An 18,089-nucleotide genomic window follows, 5' to 3' on the forward strand; every position below is an offset into this window, starting at 1 on the left:
TGTGTAGAGATCAATACTTCACTGTTATGCAGTTCTTAGGTTTCCTGCCCAGATGTCAAGAAAGCACCTACAAGCCATTTAGCACTCCGGGTCAGCCTGAGAGAGGCCCGCACAACACTGAGCAAACATGGGCATTAAACTGGTGACAGCCTAGGGTAAGCCTTATTTAAGTTTAAATGGGAGAGGTAAAAATGTTCTACTGGTAATTTAGAAACACAGCCGCTTTCTCCAAAATGTTTAAGCTTACTCAGTGATATCTGACCTGTAGCAGAAAACCTGCGATGAATTTTTTAAGAATCTCTTAAAAAGAGATTTCTTGGTCAAAAGAAAGGTAAACGGATTTCTTGCTTGGGAAAAAGGCTAGGAGAGAATATAAAAAGTATCGATCTTCAACTGAAACTGGGCATCTCTGGCCAGCACTGAAGCTTAAAGACTCGTCTAGTACCTAGACTTGTCTTACAGGCAACTTCTACAGGATCTGAGCTCAGAGGAGAATCAAGTTCGAGGACGCGCCAAAAAGCTAGGGCAAGAGAGGCAGGCTAGTGCACTGGCCAAGTGCTTGGCCCCTGGGCTCACACAGGCAGCAATGAAGTTCTTGGGTCTGCCCCTTAGTCTCTACAGGACGCTACTGGGGAAACTCCTTAACGGCCATGAGCCTCGTCTGTGCACAGGGACAGTGACAGCACCATCCTCCCAGGACTACAGAAGACCAGGCATGTGACAGGGTTAGTGTGGCCCAGGGAGCGTGCAGAGAAAGGGAAACCCAGGTGGGAGTGACTTGCTAAGGTGACTTGGCAGGTGTGACGGGGACATGGGTGCTCTCGTGCACAGGGTCAGGGGGGTAGAGGGGAAAGTGCTTCGGAATCAGGAAGATCCAGAAACAAATCCCGCCCGGCTCTGCCACCAGGCTGGGTGGCCTGAGCCTGATTCTTTTTTAATTGAATATACTGGGGTGACATTGATTGGTTAAACTTGATTTTTTAAAATGCTTCCTACCGTGCAGAGGTCTGAGACTCAGGTGATATAATGTAGTAAAACACACAGTGTCAGCTCCAAGCCCCCTCTATTATTAATTTTTTGAAACAGCAAATGGGTTCACAACCACAAAGACCCAGAGCAAGAAAGTAAGGAAAACTAAGTGTGGGCAGTTCTGGTGATTTGTTTATTCCTCATAAACACTTGTTTCTACAGTACAATTCAGAGAATAAACAGAGGCACACGGCTATAATTTCCACCACAATCTGCTGTTGAGGAGACATTCAGTGTGAGGGTAAGCGGTTGGGGGCGGGACTGGATCACAGGGTAACTGGTGGCCTCTGTGATGACCTGTGCAGGATCCTATCCATCAAGATCTGCCCCCAGGTCCGATGGCCAAGGCTCACGGTGGAAGAGTTACAGTGACCCAAACGCAAGGAGCCAGACCTGTTCAGTTCACACACTTTTAGGGCAGGTCCAGATCTACCTACACTACCAGTCCACTGGGACAAAGCTGAGTCAGCCCTAAGGATTCAGTTCACCCCACGATGGGGCCTGAAGTGGCCCTGAGAGGCCTGCCTTTTGCCTTGGAATAAGTAATAAATACAATTTTAAAGATAACTGTTTGCATCGGTTTCTTCCTTGACTATCCCATAAAGAGATCCTGTCCCACAAGTAATGAGAGGCACAGTGGGGAGCATCTGCTAAAATCAGGTAAGGAAGACAGCCTGGAAAGTCGGGGAAGGGAAATGGCACTTGCACCTAATCTTTCACAGCAGGAACAGGCAGACACGAACACCCATCTGGTCAAAGTGCAGCCTGGAGCCATGCCGCCCTTCAGCAGCAAGCGAGGGAGTCCCACACAGAAAAGCCCCGGTCTGGACTTCCACAGGATGGCTGCACTATCTAGGCAGTCTCTGTCTGTTTATTTCTCCAGGGTAGCCCAAAGCCCTGGCCCTGGTTTGGGGCTAGGATCATCTGCCCCGAACATCAGCAGGGTGGAGAGATCCTGTATCACTTGGCAGAGAAGGAAGTCGAAGGCAGCGGCAGGTCTGCACTGGGTGACCCAGGATGTTATCACGGGACACAGAATGCCAACAAGTGAGACAAAGGAGAGACAGACCTGGCACCACCACCGCAGGGCCTGGGCCTGAGTCCTCAGAACTTCTCTGTGGTCGCATCCCTCCCTGACTGGCGGGTGAGGGGGCACAGCACGAGGCTTCTGCTCCAAGATCATCCCATCTCCTCTCACATCCGGTTCATTGTTCACCTCGAGTGAATAACGGCACTGCTTTACCCAACCCTTGTCAGGCGGTGAGATTCCTGGCTGACTTGGAGGCGGTCTGGGCCCGCTGAACGACCCCAGAGCACTTCTCACGCCGCAGCAGCTTGTTGTTCTCAAACAGACCTTCATTTCGGGGTATTCCATGGGACCCATCGGGGAAAGTCAGCAGGCCTTTGAGGGGTAGAGAGGAAATATGGGAGTGACGGTGGCATTAGTGACTCAGAAAGATCAGGTTGACAGTTAGAGGCTGAGGAAGAGAAAACCTCGCAGCCCTTGTCAGGAGTACTCTGTAAGTTCAGGGCCAAGGCAGGCACAGGGCACCGTCACTCTGGATAGCCGGACATCCACAGAAGGATTAAAGCCAACAAGGTATACTTCTACCCACACTACGCTCGCCTAAGTCTCCCGTCCTGCTGGGCTGCAACTTACCAAAACCATCTACTCTGCCATTTTTAAATTCGCCCTCAAAGGTCATGTTGTCATGTCGAACGAACACTCCAACGCCATTGAACTTGCCCTGGGCAAACTCCCCCTCATACCTGCAGAAACATAAGACGTTAGCCCTTAGGGGGGTAGTGAGCTGCTGGAACTGAGTCCAGCAGCTACCAATTCGTGTTATTTTCTAATGCCAAGGAGCAAAGCTGATGTCACTTACCGTATCTCAGAGCCCCACCCACCCCACTCTGACTAGCAGAGGTCAGACAGCGTGTATGTTGTGAGGCCCTAACCTTAAGGAGATAACAGAGCAGCGGTGGAGCAGAAGGTCACTCATCTCTTGCCACTTCAAATTTTAGATCTGTTTATAAAATAACCAATAAAAAACTAATGCTTAACCCTTGCCTATTTTCAGAGGGCATGGGACAAGCTCTGGTTTGGGCAGATATTTATCATGATCATTTTTAAATCAGAATCTCCCTGGGTTAAGGCTGAGAAAAGAATGCTCCAGTACCCACCTTGAGCCATCTGAGAAGGTCAGTACCCCAAAGCCATTGAAGAGCCCATTCTCAAAATGACCCAGGTAGGTGCCGCCATCTGCAAATATCAGTTGACCAAAACCATGTCTGCGGCCTGAGCAAAGAGAAGGACAGGTTTCAATTGGAATGGGGCAGCTTCAGGGTTCTTGATCACTGTCTGACATCCCTTGCCTTCCATTACCCCCCACAAGAGAAAGAAGAGGGTAGTGACATTGTCAGGGTGGAGAACTAATACCCAGAGTAACAGCCTGGCTCCTGCGACCTTCCCACCTTAAGGCACAACAGTCAGATTTGGAGCAGGTCTCAAGTATGAAGGGTAAGACAGTACTTTAAAATAGCACGAAGTGCTTTTATTATATGCCAGGCACTCTTGTAAGCACTTTATATTTATCGTATTTAATCCTCACAGCAGCCTTATGAGGAAGGCACAGTACTACTATTATTCCCATTTAATAGATGTGGAAACGAAGGCAAAATGAAGCTAAATAACCTACTCAAGATCTCAGAGCAATTAAGTGGTAGAGCAGGAAGGCAAACGCAGCAGGCAGCCTTACCTTACAGCCCTCCGCACTTAAATACACTGACACTCTGAGAAGAATAAAAGCACATGTCTTAGCACCATGGAGCTCCTGTGCAAACCTACCAGCCTCACTGGGACACCGGCTTGAGCTCCTTTACATGAGTAGAGCTAAGCTAACCCAGTGAACTGACCAGAAAACAGAGCGAGATGCGGGAGGGGCAGTAATACTCTTCCAACAGAGCAGAGGCCGTTCTTTGGTGGACAGAGCTTCCCCAGCAGAGCCTCAGGGGACCTCTAAAGGTCATATCAAAGGGGACAGCAGGGGTTTGGGAGGCAGAAGAAAAGCCTGGAGATGTAGAGAGGCAAGGTCCCCTCCCACCTGCAGTTTCTCCTCTCAAGGCTCGGGAATTCTTCAGCAGCACATGCCTGGAAACAGTGTGAGGGTGTTGGCTGGCACAACTGTAGAGTCGAGTCTCTTTGGGGCAGTTCCTGGCTCACTAGGACTGGACCCACGGGACTGTTTCCAAATTGAACATCATTAAGCTAATTCCTGTACAGTCTCAGGCTCTGAAAACATGTTACTGTTCCGAAGAACAGATACTTCTTAATGTAATGAACTGCCACAGGAAATTCAAGGCAATGGGTGTCACTTGCTTTTTTGAGTGTCTGGCCTAATTTCCTTAAGTTCTTAAGGCTCATTGGAATCAAGTCATTGCAATAAATTCTGTATTTCCTGATTTGTGAACACTAAACTCATTTTACTCTGAGGATACATTAACATTTAGAAAAACAATTCCCAAATACTATCAATTCAAGGATAAAAGGGTTAAAACACATTTCAGAAGCAGAAAGATTTGCCCTGGCTGGTGTGGCTCAGTGGATTGAGTGACGGCCTGTGAACCAAAGGGTCACTGGTTTGATTCCCCGTCAGGGCACATGCCTGGGTTGTGGGCCAAGTCAAGTTCCCAATAAAGGGCACATGAGAGGCAACCACACATTGATGTTTCTCTTTCTCTCTTTTGCCCTCCCTTCCCCTCTCAAAAAATAAATAAATAAATCTTTTAAAAAAGTAGAAAGATTTAACTTACTTCTGGAGGTTGGATTAACAATAGTATTTTTTAATTCCTTTACTTATAATCCTATATTTAAATAAAGGAAAGGCACTATCAGATTAAATCTTGGAGTTAGACCTGAAGATGAATCAAGTCGGTTTATCTGTCCTGAGGTATTTGTCCTTCAGCCAAATGAAGTGTTCATCACTGGACACCCCCGGGGTCCTCTCACCCTCCTTCCACTCGCCACGATATTCCTCCCCACTGGAGTAGGTGAAGGAACCTTTTGTCAGGGTCATGGTGACAGCTTACAGAAGGATGAAAACTGCAGGACACAAGCAGAGGAGAACCAGTGTCACGGGATGGCTGGAGGAAAGGCCTGCACAGCAGCTCTGTAGATACGTTCTAAAGGCGCCCAGCTCAATTAAGTGCATGCTACCTTGAGTGCATTTAACAAAAGTACCCACCTCTCCAACCATCACCACCACCACCTCTGCCCAAGCAGTCTTATCCTCCTACTGTCTTTAACATTCCAGCCAGTTCCAGTTTTCTATGACCTGAGATGGAAATTTAGGATTAACCTACAAACATTTGCTTGACACTTACTATATACTTAGTCAAAGTGTAAAATGTGGTCTCTTTCCTCAGTGAGTAGTTTATAATCTAGTTGGCACGACTAACAGTCAAGTGCCAAGCTGGATGGGCTTAGAACCAGCTGTGCAGAAGCGAGGCAATCCCAGACTGAGAAGACATGGGGACGAAGGCACAAAGCAGCGTAAATACAAGATGTGCAGCAGGAAAATAAGAAGCCGGGTCTTCCTGGAGAGGAAGGTATATTTACGGAGTACTAGGAAATAAATTTGTCTAGGTACACTCAGCCTAAATATTAAACTTGAAAAGAACCTCTCAGATTCAATCCAAACTCCCTCTTATTATAGACAAAGAAGAGCCTGGAAAGTGAAAAGCTAGTCAGTGGCCAAGCTGGACCTGGTGCCCCAGCCTCACCTGGCCCCGCTAGGTCTTTTTCCCAGGTACTATGCCCTCTACTTTAGGTCAGGCAAGCATAAGAGATCTTTGACAGCTAAGCGGAAGAGTTTATAGCTGATGAGGTGAGTAAAGAGAAAGCTTCAGGGGGTGAAGGAGGTTGAACAGGGATATAATATGATGACAGCAAAGTTTAAGGAAAATGAAATTGGCAGCAGGAAGCAGAACGGGTTGGAGCAACAAAAACCTACAGCCAGAGAAGCTTGCAAGGCAGGAGATGTGATAATTCAGCCGGTTGTGAAGATGAGCATAAACTGTTCTCCTCCCATTCATGCCTTTGCACTGTGTCGTGGCAGATCCTCCCTTTAGGAGGCAGTTTATTAACTCCTCCACCCACTGTATCTGGCTGGGTTATATAATATATAACTAATGGAGCATCAGCAAAGGTGATGTAGCAGAGGTTAGAATAGCACTCGTACATTGGGCTGCCCTCCTGCTGCACGTGGAGCCGTGCTGTGCCCGTGTGCACGCACCCAGGCCAGTCTGCTGGAGGATGAGAGCTGTGCCACATGGCACAGCTGCCCCAGCTCAGCAGCTGCCCCACTCACTGCAGATGCCCTGGTGATCTCAGGCAAGACCAGAGGAGCTGCCCTTCTGGGCCCAGCCCCAAATCACCAGCCCACAGACTCACAGACTAAAGAAATGGTGGCTGTTTTAAGCCACTGTGTTTTGGGGTGATGTATTACCCATTAAAAGCTAACTGATACTCCCAGATATGGGATCCTAAGACCTGAGCTAGAGGGGTAGCAGGGTAAAGGACACAGAAGGGATGATGATGACAGGTACATCACAGGAGGAAACAATCACCACTCACTCAGTAGTATTTGAAGACTGACGAGGTATGGCTTCAGATGAGTGGTAAAAAAAAATGTCTGTATTCAAGGATATACTATCAAAAAGGATTTAAGACATCCAAAATATCATTAACTATAAATAGAAATGAACAGAATCATTTGATATATTTAAAAAATGTAATCCCTATTTCCTTTTTTAAATCCCCTAGGTCTTTTTTACACCCCCTTGCTGCTTTTCTAGATCAAAATAATACAATGTTTTCTCAAGTGATTGTGACAATGCATAGTCCTAGGCCCACACTGAGACCTACTGGAATCAGATTCTGTACAGTCAGAGCCTGGGATTCTGCAGTATTAACAAGCACATCATTAGGTTCTTGTACACCTGAAAGCTTGTGGGCTACCACCCCAACGAATGGAAATGCTGTGTGTGAAGAGCCCTCTGACCTAGAAATCCCCACTGAAAGGTCCCGTCATTAATAATTAACCCAGAGTCTGACCTTCAGGCACCTGAGTTCCAGCAGGACAAGGGCACCTCTTATTCAGAACTCAAGGCTAAACCTGGAGGGCAATTTTAAAAAAATCCCTGTGGGCCTGGTCCCATCAGCTACTTCCTTTTCCTTCATGTCCCAGAGAAGCCCAAACCACATACAATGTTGAGTCATGTATTGATGTGTCCATTATGAAAATCAAGATGAGCTTAGAAAAAGTACGTTAGACAGTACAAGAGGGATCTGGCATATTTTATACAAAAATGATGCTTTAGCCCCAGCTGGAATGGGTCAGTGGATTGAGTGCCAGCTTGCAAGCCAAAGGGTCGCTGGTTCAATTCCCAGACAGGGCACATGCCTGGGTTGCCAGCCAGGCCTACAGTTGGGGATGTACAAGAGGCAAGCACACATTGAAGTTTCTCTCCCTCTCTTCCCTTTTCCCTAAAAATAAATAAAATCTTTTAAAAAATGATGCCTTAAACATTCAATTAAAACAAGATATACATTGTTTTCTCTACATGGTGGCGGTGGACAGTGCTGAGTTATTTACACTCCCGGTCAGCCAACCCAACCCAACCCTCTACGATCAACTGAGCTGGACCCAGAGAAGCTATTCGAAATATCTTCATAACAGCAACTAGTGTTTATTGACTACTTAGAGAGTACCACAGCTGTTTTTAAAAATACATTATCTAATTTTATCTCACAACTTGACGATGTGGGCATTATTATTACTTCCACTTTACAGATGAGGAAACTGAGCTGCAGAAAGGGTAAGGTCATCCAGCTAACACCTGTAAGAATCAGAGTACTGGCAGCTGGCTCTCAGGTCCACATTCTTCAACACTATCCTATCCTGTGCTGCCCCTACCGTAATACGGTGCTGCTGTGGACCTTGGTAGCACCGAGACCTGGGTTCAGAACCTGGCTCACTGTGTAACCTCAGGCAACTTATTTAAGTGTCTCTAAACTTCAGTCTATATAAACCTCCTCTATTAAGTGGAGACGATATACCTACTACACAGAGTTGGCATGTGGATTAAATGAAGTAACATACATGAAAATACCTAGGACACCGTCTAGCCCTGCCTTTAAATGTTGTTCTTTTCCTCTTCAAAGAGACACATCAACTCACACCCTTATTATAACGGACATTTCTCTAAAGTCTCAATATAAAAATGTTACCCCCATAATTTGAATAGCACTTTAAAAAAAATATGGACTCATGAGGTCCATACTAAGCAGAGGAAATACAAACTACAGCGCCACCCATCTGTTCTTTATCAATACCCTATGCGGTATTTTAATTTTGGCCTATGTCACCATAATTTTTGGTACAGATGCTGCACGCCCAGACATGGTCTGAGGTGAAACCAGCCTGGCCTGAGTGGAGCAGGGCCCAGTCGAGTCTTCTAGGCCCTGGCTGTGTCTCAGAGCTCTAGTTTCATCCCAGCTATGAGGACGGATGAGTTCTGCAGCCACGAGGATGTACAAGTTCTGAGACCCCTGCGGTTTCACCCAAGCACGGAGGAACATTCATTCCTACCCCCCCCACCCCCGTAATGAAGGCCAGCTCTGTGGAGGGGCTTCTAGAGATGTCTGGGAGTCCACCCCACAGATCATCAGGGACTTTCCCACTTGTCTAGTTACTCAGAAACTTCGTTCACATCCAGGGTCTCTTACATAACAGAAGGCAGCCTGGGGAAAGGATCATCATCTTTTGTCTTAAAGCCCCTCAAAAAACCCTGAGGCTGTTTCCTCAGAGAGGTGACACCACCTCTACTCCATCCATGCTCCACAAGGTCTGCATCCAATTTCAGGTGCAATCCTCTTATCGTCAGCCAGGCATCAGACTGTGCAAATACAACATTAATGAGAGGAGGAGAAACCATTTTCCATCAAAACCGCCGGAGGGGAAACTCTCCAGTCTGGAGAGGCATCGTGAGAACGAGAGGTCATCTTCAGCTCCCCCCAGAACAAATTAAGTCAAGGTACTGAAAGTCAACTTATGGTACAAATCTGAACTATCTCCTTCGTTCAAAACAAGAAAGGACCTGAAAGGCTGTATCTTCTACTAAATCTTATGACTAAACAACCATTCCAAAACATACACACAAAATCCTTATTTATACAGAAGGGCGTTTCCTTTCGGTGCCAGACAGCAGTTTACTTGTCCTCACTCAGAACTTTGGAAGGAGTCATTGCAGTGCAACTTGAAGAGCCAGACTGACTACAGGGGGGCGCAGGGGGAGCAGCATCTCGTTTACCTTTTCTGAAGGCCAGATGAAACTCCCAAATAGTGGCATCCCACCTTGTTTCAGAGGGAGAAGGTCCCTCAAAGAGAACAACTCTCGACCTAACCCTGCCACCACCCTCTGCCATTTGTTTTCAAAAGTACATACTGTACTACAAATTTCTATTCCTTTTTTTCATCCTAGGAGATATAGCAAACCCTGTTCAATAGTTGCTTGTCAAAATAAAGTCCATTCGTAAGAACATAGAAGTGCTTATGAAAGGCAATACACGTTAACTCTGTGGGGCTAAGGCCATGGTTAAACACATTTGACCAGAAACTTTACTTATATTCAGATAATGGATATTGTCACTGCTTGGAACAGTATCAGGATTTTCATTTATGACCTCTGTAAATAGCTATGCCAAGTAATACTCAGCTGCAGAGCCAATGACCCAGAAAAAATTTTGCCAGTTACCATGGTCACTGCGACAAGTCTAGTTTTACATAGTCAGTGCTAATGAAGACTGAACACCCAGTACTTAAAGAATGCAAATCAGTATTTTTATCAGTTACTCAAAAAATCTTTTTAAAGAGAATAGATGGTCTACCAGTGTAGATTTCAGCTGTACATATGAAATCTAGTCACAAAGTCAAGATAATTCATGTTTCTTCTAAACAGATACCTTCACTTTCCATTCTCTTGTTGGATGGGTTGTAAAGAATCAATCCAAACTTTCACCTAAAGGGAAATAACTATTTTGTCCCTGTAAACTAATATGCCACTGGTCTGCACAGCAGGCTGTATTCTTGCTATGTTCCTTTTAATCTGATCCAGACATTTCCAAATAGAAGTCAGAGACAGGGATAATTTTTGTTTCCATTCTGTTTGTCTTTTTTTAAAAATATTTTATTTATTTATCTTTAGAGGGGAAGGGAAGGAGAGAGGGAGAGAAATATCAATGTATGGTTGCCTTTCATGTATCCCCTACTGGGAACTGGCCTGCAGGGAACCAGCCTGCAACCCAGGCATGTGCCCTGACTGGGAATTGAACCGTGATACTCTGGTTCACAGGCCCGTACTCAATCCATTGAGCTATACCAGCCAGGGCCTGTTTGTCTTTTTAAACGTTAGAACTCAGACTTGTTAAAAAATATTTATGCATTCATAGTAACCTGTGTCCAAAGGCAGAGAATTAGAAACAAAAATCTAACATGAAGAGGAATAAATTTTCAGCAACCTCGATTACCCACATATACCTTCAATACTGCCCCTCTCCTAAGCTACCCTCCCCTAAGTACGACAGTCTTGTAAAAATTTCTTCAGTTATAAAGAAAGCAGTTCTTCCCTGGCTGGTGTAGCACAGTGGATTGAGCACAGGCTGCAAACCAGAGTGGCAGGTTTGATGCCCAGTCAGGGCACATGCCAGGGTTGGGGGGCCAGGTCCCCCAGTGAGGGCACGTGGTTGACCTGAGAGTCAACCACACATTGACATTTCTCCTCCTCTCTTTTTCCCTCCCTTTCCCTGTCTCTAAAAATAAATAATAAAATATTTTGGAAAAAAAGCAGTTCTTACGCTTTTAGAATCCTTAAGAAAAGAAAATGAAGGCTTTGATGAACAAAGATGCAATCTAGAACAAAAATTCAAACGTTCTTTTTAAAGTGTTTTAAATGGGCTTGAAATAGTCTTTTTTTTCCCCCCAGTAAGTCTCCCTTCCACTAGAAAAGTAAACAAATGTATCGCTACTAAAAAGTCTTAGGAAGCCTGTGGGATAGTTAGATTGAAGAACCTAGGCAGAAAATCCTGACCCAAGTAAGAAGGTAAAAAAATAAAAAATAAAAAGACGACTTGGGGGTAATGGGGACCGTCAGGATACTCTTCTATTTCATGGTTAAGGATGATGCCTGGTCTGGGTTCTAATACAGCCCAATTACTCCTGCTGATACCAAAGCAGTTTGGACATTCTAGACTACAAGGATACTACTACCATCAACTACCTGAGGCACCTCATTTCCCCAAACCTTGAGGTGTGGGACGTCTCTCTACCGTAGTGAGAGAGAGGCGGGCCCGGAGCAAACAAAGCCCTACATGGCAAAAGAACAATTCCTTGTCGACCTCCCCTTTCCTTCACTCACTCGTTCTTGCCTTCTGCAACTGTTCCTGCCCTCAACCCCAGGTCTGCTCTCCTGCTCGGGCGGGACTTTCCGCTCACAGAGGTATGCCTTCCCCAACCACCTTGCTCGCTAACCCGGGTGCCGCGGGCTCTCCCAGGCCTCAGCCCCCGGCGATGAGAGACCCGAGTTTGGCACCCCAGGCAGCCACCCTCCCATCAGCGAGTCGGGCGTGGAGCCACGGTCCCCACCCCAAGATTTCGGGCTGGGCTCCTCAGCCCCTTCCTCACTGGCCACACCCTTCCGGTCCCCCTTCCACGAGTACTACCAAACAACCTGGGCTCCGTCTTTTGGGATGACCGTCACGCCTTGGCGAGGGGTTCCAGTGCCCGGGACCTTAGATCCGTCGAGCTAGTCCAGGACACCTGCCTCTCCGCCACCTCCACCAGCACCTGCCCCACTTAACGCCGCCATCGTTGGCGGCTGCACTGGGCACAATTCCCGCCGCCCATTGGTTGTTACCTAGGCAACCAGGAGCAACGCCACTTCCCATTGGCTCAAGCCGGGCTCAGCGCCATCTTTGTGCGGGGCTCAGTGTCTTGGGAGCTCCTGGCTGGATATTCGATAGAGAAATGGGCTGAACCCCCAGATCCCACTTTGGCAATCCTGATAGAGCACTCAGGCCTCCCACGGCCCGCGGCAGCAAAGCCAAAACGTCAACCCCAAACAGAACAAAATGAAACCTGTGTCAGACGCAACAGTGAAGCAGTGACCGCCAACTCCAGCGGCTCTGATTCTGCTCCGCTCTCCACAGCTGTACACTGCCCGGCTGCAGAGTTTAAGGACTGAACCTCGAGGGACAGCTTTGTAAATTGTAGGGTGCTGGAGCAGGCACTTGCAGTTTAATTAGTGTCAACCCTGTGCTAGCACTGTGATATCGAGACAATTTTACATTCACTGTAGGGATGTGTTGTCATTGTCATGACACAGATCCTTCGATTTTAAAATGTGCCAAGACTGAAGCAAGCCCTCTCAAATACCACGCACATCAGTTTATCCATACGTTTATTTACTGAACAATGGTAATGCAGCATGATGCTAGGGTTCTGCCAGGCTAGAAAGAACATGATCACTTCCCTCTTGGGACTTACTGCCTAAGTGTGAAGACGAAAAGATTTTATTATGCATATGGAAAAATCTAAAACTATATTTAATTATTAAGAGAAAGCAAACACATGAAGAAGCATATTGCCTCTCTGAACTGGGATTTTTCTTCATCTGTAGAACAGAAAAGTAGAATGATGATGGTGATAAAGGTTGCCCAGGACTTGTTTGAGAATACAGTGTCAAATGCTCAGTACTGTGTCTGAGATATTGTAAGTGCTCAGTAAATGGCAGTTTTAAATAGTTTTTATAAGACTTGGATTCTGTGTTAAAATCCCATCTCTGCCACCAACTGTGTGTGGCTTCAAGCAAGCTATTAAGCTTTCTAGCCTGTAAAATGAGATTGAACTAGCAGATCTGCAAGGTTCAGTCTGGCTGAATATTAAACATGATAAACTGTGTGGTAATAACTAGAGATATAATTACAGTAGTTGAGAGAATAGTGCCAAGAAAATAGATTTTATTAGGTTAGAGAATGCGTGTTAGAAAACATGAAGAACCTGGCTGGTGTAGCTCAGTGGATTGAGCGCGGGCCTGCGAATCAGAGAATAGAGGTTCGATTCCCAGTCAGGGCACATGCCTGGGTTGCAGGCCAGTTCCCAGCAGCTCAGGGGACGCTGGAGAGGCAACCATACATTGATATTTCTCTCCCTCACTTCTTCCCTTCCCCCTCTTCTCTTCCCTGTTAAACAGCACCTTCTCTTTAAGAAAGTTATCTCATAAAATTAAATATACATTAAAAAAAGAAAATATGAAGAAATAAGGTTAATACATTATCAAATTATGGGAAGACTTGAAGAATTAGAGGAAAGATATGTTGTGCAAAATGTAGTTTCTTGGATAGGCAACTTCAAAGTCACAGAAATTATAATAGAGGTTAGCAGGATCTAGAGGAAGAGGGAGTTATTTGTTAATGGGTACAGAGTTTTTGTTGGGATGATGAAAAAGTTTTGGGTAGAGATAGTGGTGATACATTCACAGCATTGTGAATGTATTTACGTTACTGAATTGTATACTTATGAATGGTTACAATGATAAATACTATATATATTTTACAACAATGAAAATGCAGTATCTTGATCAAAACAGTGACACAATGAAACTGGTGTTTTAATAAAGTGAATATGGCAGTCATACCCAGAGATAATCAGAGAGAAATTGGAAGAAGAAAAACAAACTCAGGAGCCGTTGTAATACCATAGCTAAGACATCCTGCAATGTGGCATCTGCAGATGGAAAGAAAGAGGGTAAATACAAAATACACTTCATAGAGGTATTTAATAAGAAGTATAGTGTTACAAGCATGGGGCTAGTCTGCCTGGATTTTGATTCAGCTGTGCAACTTACCTACTTCATGATGAAAGGCAAGTTACTTTACTCAGTTTCTGACATCATAGGAACTGTAATGCTGGTTACATGACTTAATTCATGTAATGCACTCAAAATAATGTATTATGCTCTTTCCAATAAAAGGAAAGTCAAGTTCCAAGAGGTGGATACAGAAACAAATTCTGAAGGTTTCACATAGAGAAAACTCAGAATTCAGGGGAGAACTCTAAATCCTGGAGCTCTCCTTGACCACAACTTGAAGCTCAGGAGCTAAATAAGATGAGTTATACAGGAGATCATCTTTGTGGCTATGGCCCCCAGCACACAAGAGGCAAGTATTACTTAATTATTTGATGTTTGGGTAGTAAAGGGAAACATATGTCTTGTAACTGAAAAGAGTAATTGAATCATCTGTATGGACCTTTGCTGAATGGTTTATTTGGTAAAATAAATGTTTAAGTCATCCACATAAATGTAATTAAAGAATTCAGTACTTCTAGTTAGCTGTGGCAATAATTTGGTTTAATAGAGATATGTCAAAAGAGCTTAAAGAAAATTTGGAGGCTGTGGCTAGAAATAAATGATAAAGATTTATTCAAGGGTCTTAGAGTTTGTAAAACAGAAACATAACTAGGCAAAAACTTATAAGTATTTTCCAAACAATTAAGAAAAATTAAGAGTTCTTATAGTGAAAAATGCATTCTTCAGAATATCAATTTTGCATTCTTAACCCTAGGATCGGCTCAAGGTAGTTAGTATTCAGTCAGCTGTCAGGAGATATGGATGAGGATGCTAGCTGGTCTAGAAGATGGGTGCTAGGAGCCCTGGTTACATCTGTAGTCTGGATAATAGATGTCAGATCTATGCCACATAGTCTGGATACATGAGTCCTTCAGGCATTCTTAGGAGGTCTGGTGTATGTCCAGGTACTGATACAAAATGAATTGTAGTATGTCCAGGCATTGAGGCAGGACTGGAAAGTTCAAAAGTTTAAGTTTCCAGGCTAGTTGAAACAGGACTAGAATAATTTCTTCATGCCTCAGCTGACTTGATTTTTAGTAATTTAGCAGTTTGACTATGGTGACTCCATTTTATTTCCCTACCCTATTCTTCAGAATGATTATGACATATTGGTTACTATTTAACATAACCAGTCACCTTTTGTGAAAATCCACACTCTCTCTTCTCGTTACTTTAAGCACACAAAAAAACCCACCAAAAACAAAACCAAAAACCAACATCTATGATAACCTCAGCAGTGATTTTAAAAATCTATCATTTATTGATTGCTTTTTAATGTATTAAGCAATATACTAAATTCTTTATATACTTATCATGATTCTTATTTAATCAGTTTAGGAAGAGATGATTATTCCCATTTTATAGATGAGAAAACTGAGGCTTAGAGAGCTATGTAACTCATACAAAATAACTAATAAGTGAGAGACCAGGGTTCAAACTCCAAATTCAAATGTCTATGACTCCCTCTTCTCTCCACTCTCCTGTAAACCAGTGATTTGAGTACATTCTTCAATACTTAGCTCATAGCACATGCCCCACTTAAGGCCTTTACTGACTCTCCAGCCTATCCCTAAGTCACTGAACTTCTGTTAAGGAGTTTTCAGCTCTCATTGCTGGCTCTGCTCCTCCCATTGCCTCAGAGACTTGTATGTCTTCAGCTTGAGGGCAGGGACTCATTCTTCTCTTTACCACTAATAAAAATGTACAGAGCATGAGATTTTACAGTGAGTCTTGGGAGTCAGGGAGTCTTACCTCAAACTTTTTTAGTCTAATGGACCATATCTTTCCTCGATTAATAAATAAACATTGAGCTTTTTGCAGGCACTGTGTAAGCTGCACGAGGGCTGGGATTTTGAAAAAACTTTTTATTTAGGTAGAGCAGGGATTTTTGTTTCTTTGCTTCACTGCCGTCTCTCTAGCATCTAGAGAGTAGGTGCTCAACAAATATTTAATGACCGAGTGCCAGATTGAATGAATTCAGATACAAAGATCAGATTGCTACAGTCTTACAGCTGGTTCACAGTAGGTACTCAATTAGTGATTAGTAGGCTTACTTTATTGAAAACACCCAGACATTGCTTAGCAATTGAAAGCTAAGAGGTGAGGGCGCGTCTGACTTGAGCTTGGCTCCTGGAGCATGCGCGATCCACAGGAAAAGTGACGAGAAAAAAAAGCCGAGGACGCGATTGCGTAGGCGCTGATTCTGATTGGCTAAGGTTAGCGCGCGAGGGGTTGTGCCTACTCGTCGCCAAGTAAACAGGAAAGGTGGGGGCGGGGCCAAAGAGGCACCGCTACCTGGTTGGCCAAGAGGGGGTTGGGGGTGTTGCCGATTGGTCCCCTCCCGGAGCTCAGCTGTGTAGAACGCGCCGGGTCCCGGAGCCGGCGGCCTAAGGAATGGACGAGACGAGCCCACTAGTGTCCCCAGAGCGGGGCCAACCCCCGGACTACACCTTTCCATCCGGCTCAGGCGCTCACTTTCCGCAGGTACCGGGGGGCGCCGTGCGAGTGGCGGCAGCCGCCGGCCCGGCCCTCTCTCCGCCTGGTTCGCCAGGCCACGACCGGGAGCGGCAGCCACTGCTGGATCGGGCCAGGGGTGCGGCAGCCCAGGGCCAGAACCAAACTGTGGCCGCTCAGGCCCAAGCCTTGGCCGCCCAGGCCGCGGCAGCTGCTCACGCCGCGCAGGCCCACCGCGAACGAAACGAGTTTCCCGAGGACCCGGAGTTCGAGGCGGTGGTGCGACAGGCCGAGGTGGCCATCGAGCGCTGCATCTTCCCTGAGCGCATCTACCAAGGCTCCAGCGGCAGCTACTTCGTCAAGGACCCTCAGGGGGTGAGAGCGGGGTAGGGATCGCAGCCGTCGACTGCGGTGAGGGTGGGCCTGTCCAAGGGAGTTTGGGGCTTCGCGCAGCCAGAGGGATAAGGGGGTCCGAAAGAAAAGCTGCAAAAAGGAGCAACTTTACGGTGGGGAGCCCCCTTTCCGGGATTTTGGAGTGCCACGGAGAACTGGAGATGGAGATGCTGTGCGGAGTGAAGAAATAAATCAGAACCTGTTTGGTGGGGGAGGAATGAGCGAAAAATTAAAAGAGGAAATTGACCAGATACAGGCGAGGGGCCCAGCGGTTTGGAGAGGCAATCTGCTTCTGGACTGAGACGCGCAGGGAGATGCTGCTTTCTAGTAGGTTCTGTAGCTTTAAACTACTGACTTGAGCTTTGGGCCCATTTTTCTCTATTTTCGAACCAGACCAGTGTTGTCGTTGTTAATTGAGGAGGACAGGTAATACAGCAGGGACTCCTGAGGGTTCAGTTCCAGCCTTCTGTGCTGTGGGGATATCTCCTGCCACCTTTCCAGGTCTCTCATTGGCAGACGATGGTGATTAAGTGGCTGGAATCACCAGTTTTCATCCAGGATTTCTTTTTGGGAAATTGCTTAAATCCTCTTTTATGGTTCCTCAAGCTTAGAATGGAGTTTTAGAATCACGGGACTGTCAGCTGCTGTTTCACTTTCATTTCTCTCCCAAGACCATCATATTGATGGTTTGGTTTTCAGCTAAGGCAGTGTTTGCTGACCTTTATTTTGTCCCTTGCATTTGATTAAAAGGGGATGGGATGGGATGGGGCATGGAGTGATTGATCAGGACAGCTGAGAGGTGACCTTTATCCTTTTTTGTTTTGTTTTTTTTTTAACAGAAAAACAAACTTGATTTCCTAGGTTATGGGAGCCCCATAAACATATGAGATCCAAAGGCAGTCGGGCAGTTGAAGTTTATATGCCATCCTCAGCTAAGGGAGAAGGGTCCAGGGCTTCAAAGGGGGGAGGAGGGCATTTGATGGGGAAGTTAAGAAGAGCAGCTGTTTGATGATCAGATGTTTCACCTGTCCTGCAGTAAGTCTTTCAGGTAAAAAAGTTCTCTCCAGTAATAGCTCATTTTCTGGGCCAGGCCCCCTATTTAAGTTCTTGTAGGCGGTAAGGGAGGTGAAAGTTTTCCTGCTAGGTCTTGATTGCCATGAACTCCAAACAGTTCACCTAACCTGCTCCCCTTTTGTCTCACCTTTGAAACTTCCCCAAGAAGTACAGCTCAAGAAGTTGAGTTGGTA

At 45.6% G+C, this 18,089-nt stretch overlaps 2 protein-coding genes across 3 annotated transcripts in view; one reads left to right on the forward strand and one right to left on the reverse strand.

Moving 5' to 3' along the window:
- Nucleotides 1-1,141: 1,141 nt before the first annotated feature.
- Nucleotides 1,142-11,972, reverse strand: MORN4 (MORN repeat containing 4). 2 transcript variants are annotated; one of them, XM_037138954.2, is made up of 6 exons: nucleotides 11,818-11,972; nucleotides 5,274-5,363; nucleotides 5,039-5,131; nucleotides 3,214-3,328; nucleotides 2,690-2,799; nucleotides 1,142-2,431 (listed from the first exon to the last, which is right to left on the reverse strand). In XM_037138954.2, the coding sequence occupies exons 3-6, from the start codon at nucleotides 5,103-5,105 to the stop codon at nucleotides 2,283-2,285; spliced, it is 441 nt and encodes a 146-aa protein (XP_036994849.1). In that variant the 5' UTR covers nucleotides 5,106-5,131; nucleotides 5,274-5,363; nucleotides 11,818-11,972; the 3' UTR covers nucleotides 1,142-2,282. The 2 variants fall into 2 exon arrangements, with proteins under 2 accessions (XP_036994849.1, XP_036994848.1); XM_037138953.2 differs by lacking the exon at nucleotides 5,274-5,363.
- A 4,357-nt stretch (nucleotides 11,973-16,329) lies between these two features.
- Nucleotides 16,330-18,089, forward strand: part of PI4K2A (phosphatidylinositol 4-kinase type 2 alpha) — a 28,874-nt gene continuing 27,114 nt past the window's right edge. The window contains exon 1 of the mRNA XM_037138956.2: nucleotides 16,330-16,824. Within this exon, the coding sequence (XP_036994851.1) occupies nucleotides 16,390-16,824 (435 nt within the window). The 5' untranslated portion in view covers nucleotides 16,330-16,389. The remainder of the gene's footprint in view (nucleotides 16,825-18,089) is intronic.

The sequence above is a fragment of the Artibeus jamaicensis genome, unplaced genomic scaffold (genome assembly GCF_021234435.1).
Source record: "Artibeus jamaicensis isolate MK-2021 breed Jamaican fruit bat unplaced genomic scaffold, CSHL_Jam_final contig_252, whole genome shotgun sequence".
Classification (NCBI taxonomy): Eukaryota; Metazoa; Chordata; class Mammalia; order Chiroptera; family Phyllostomidae; genus Artibeus; species Artibeus jamaicensis.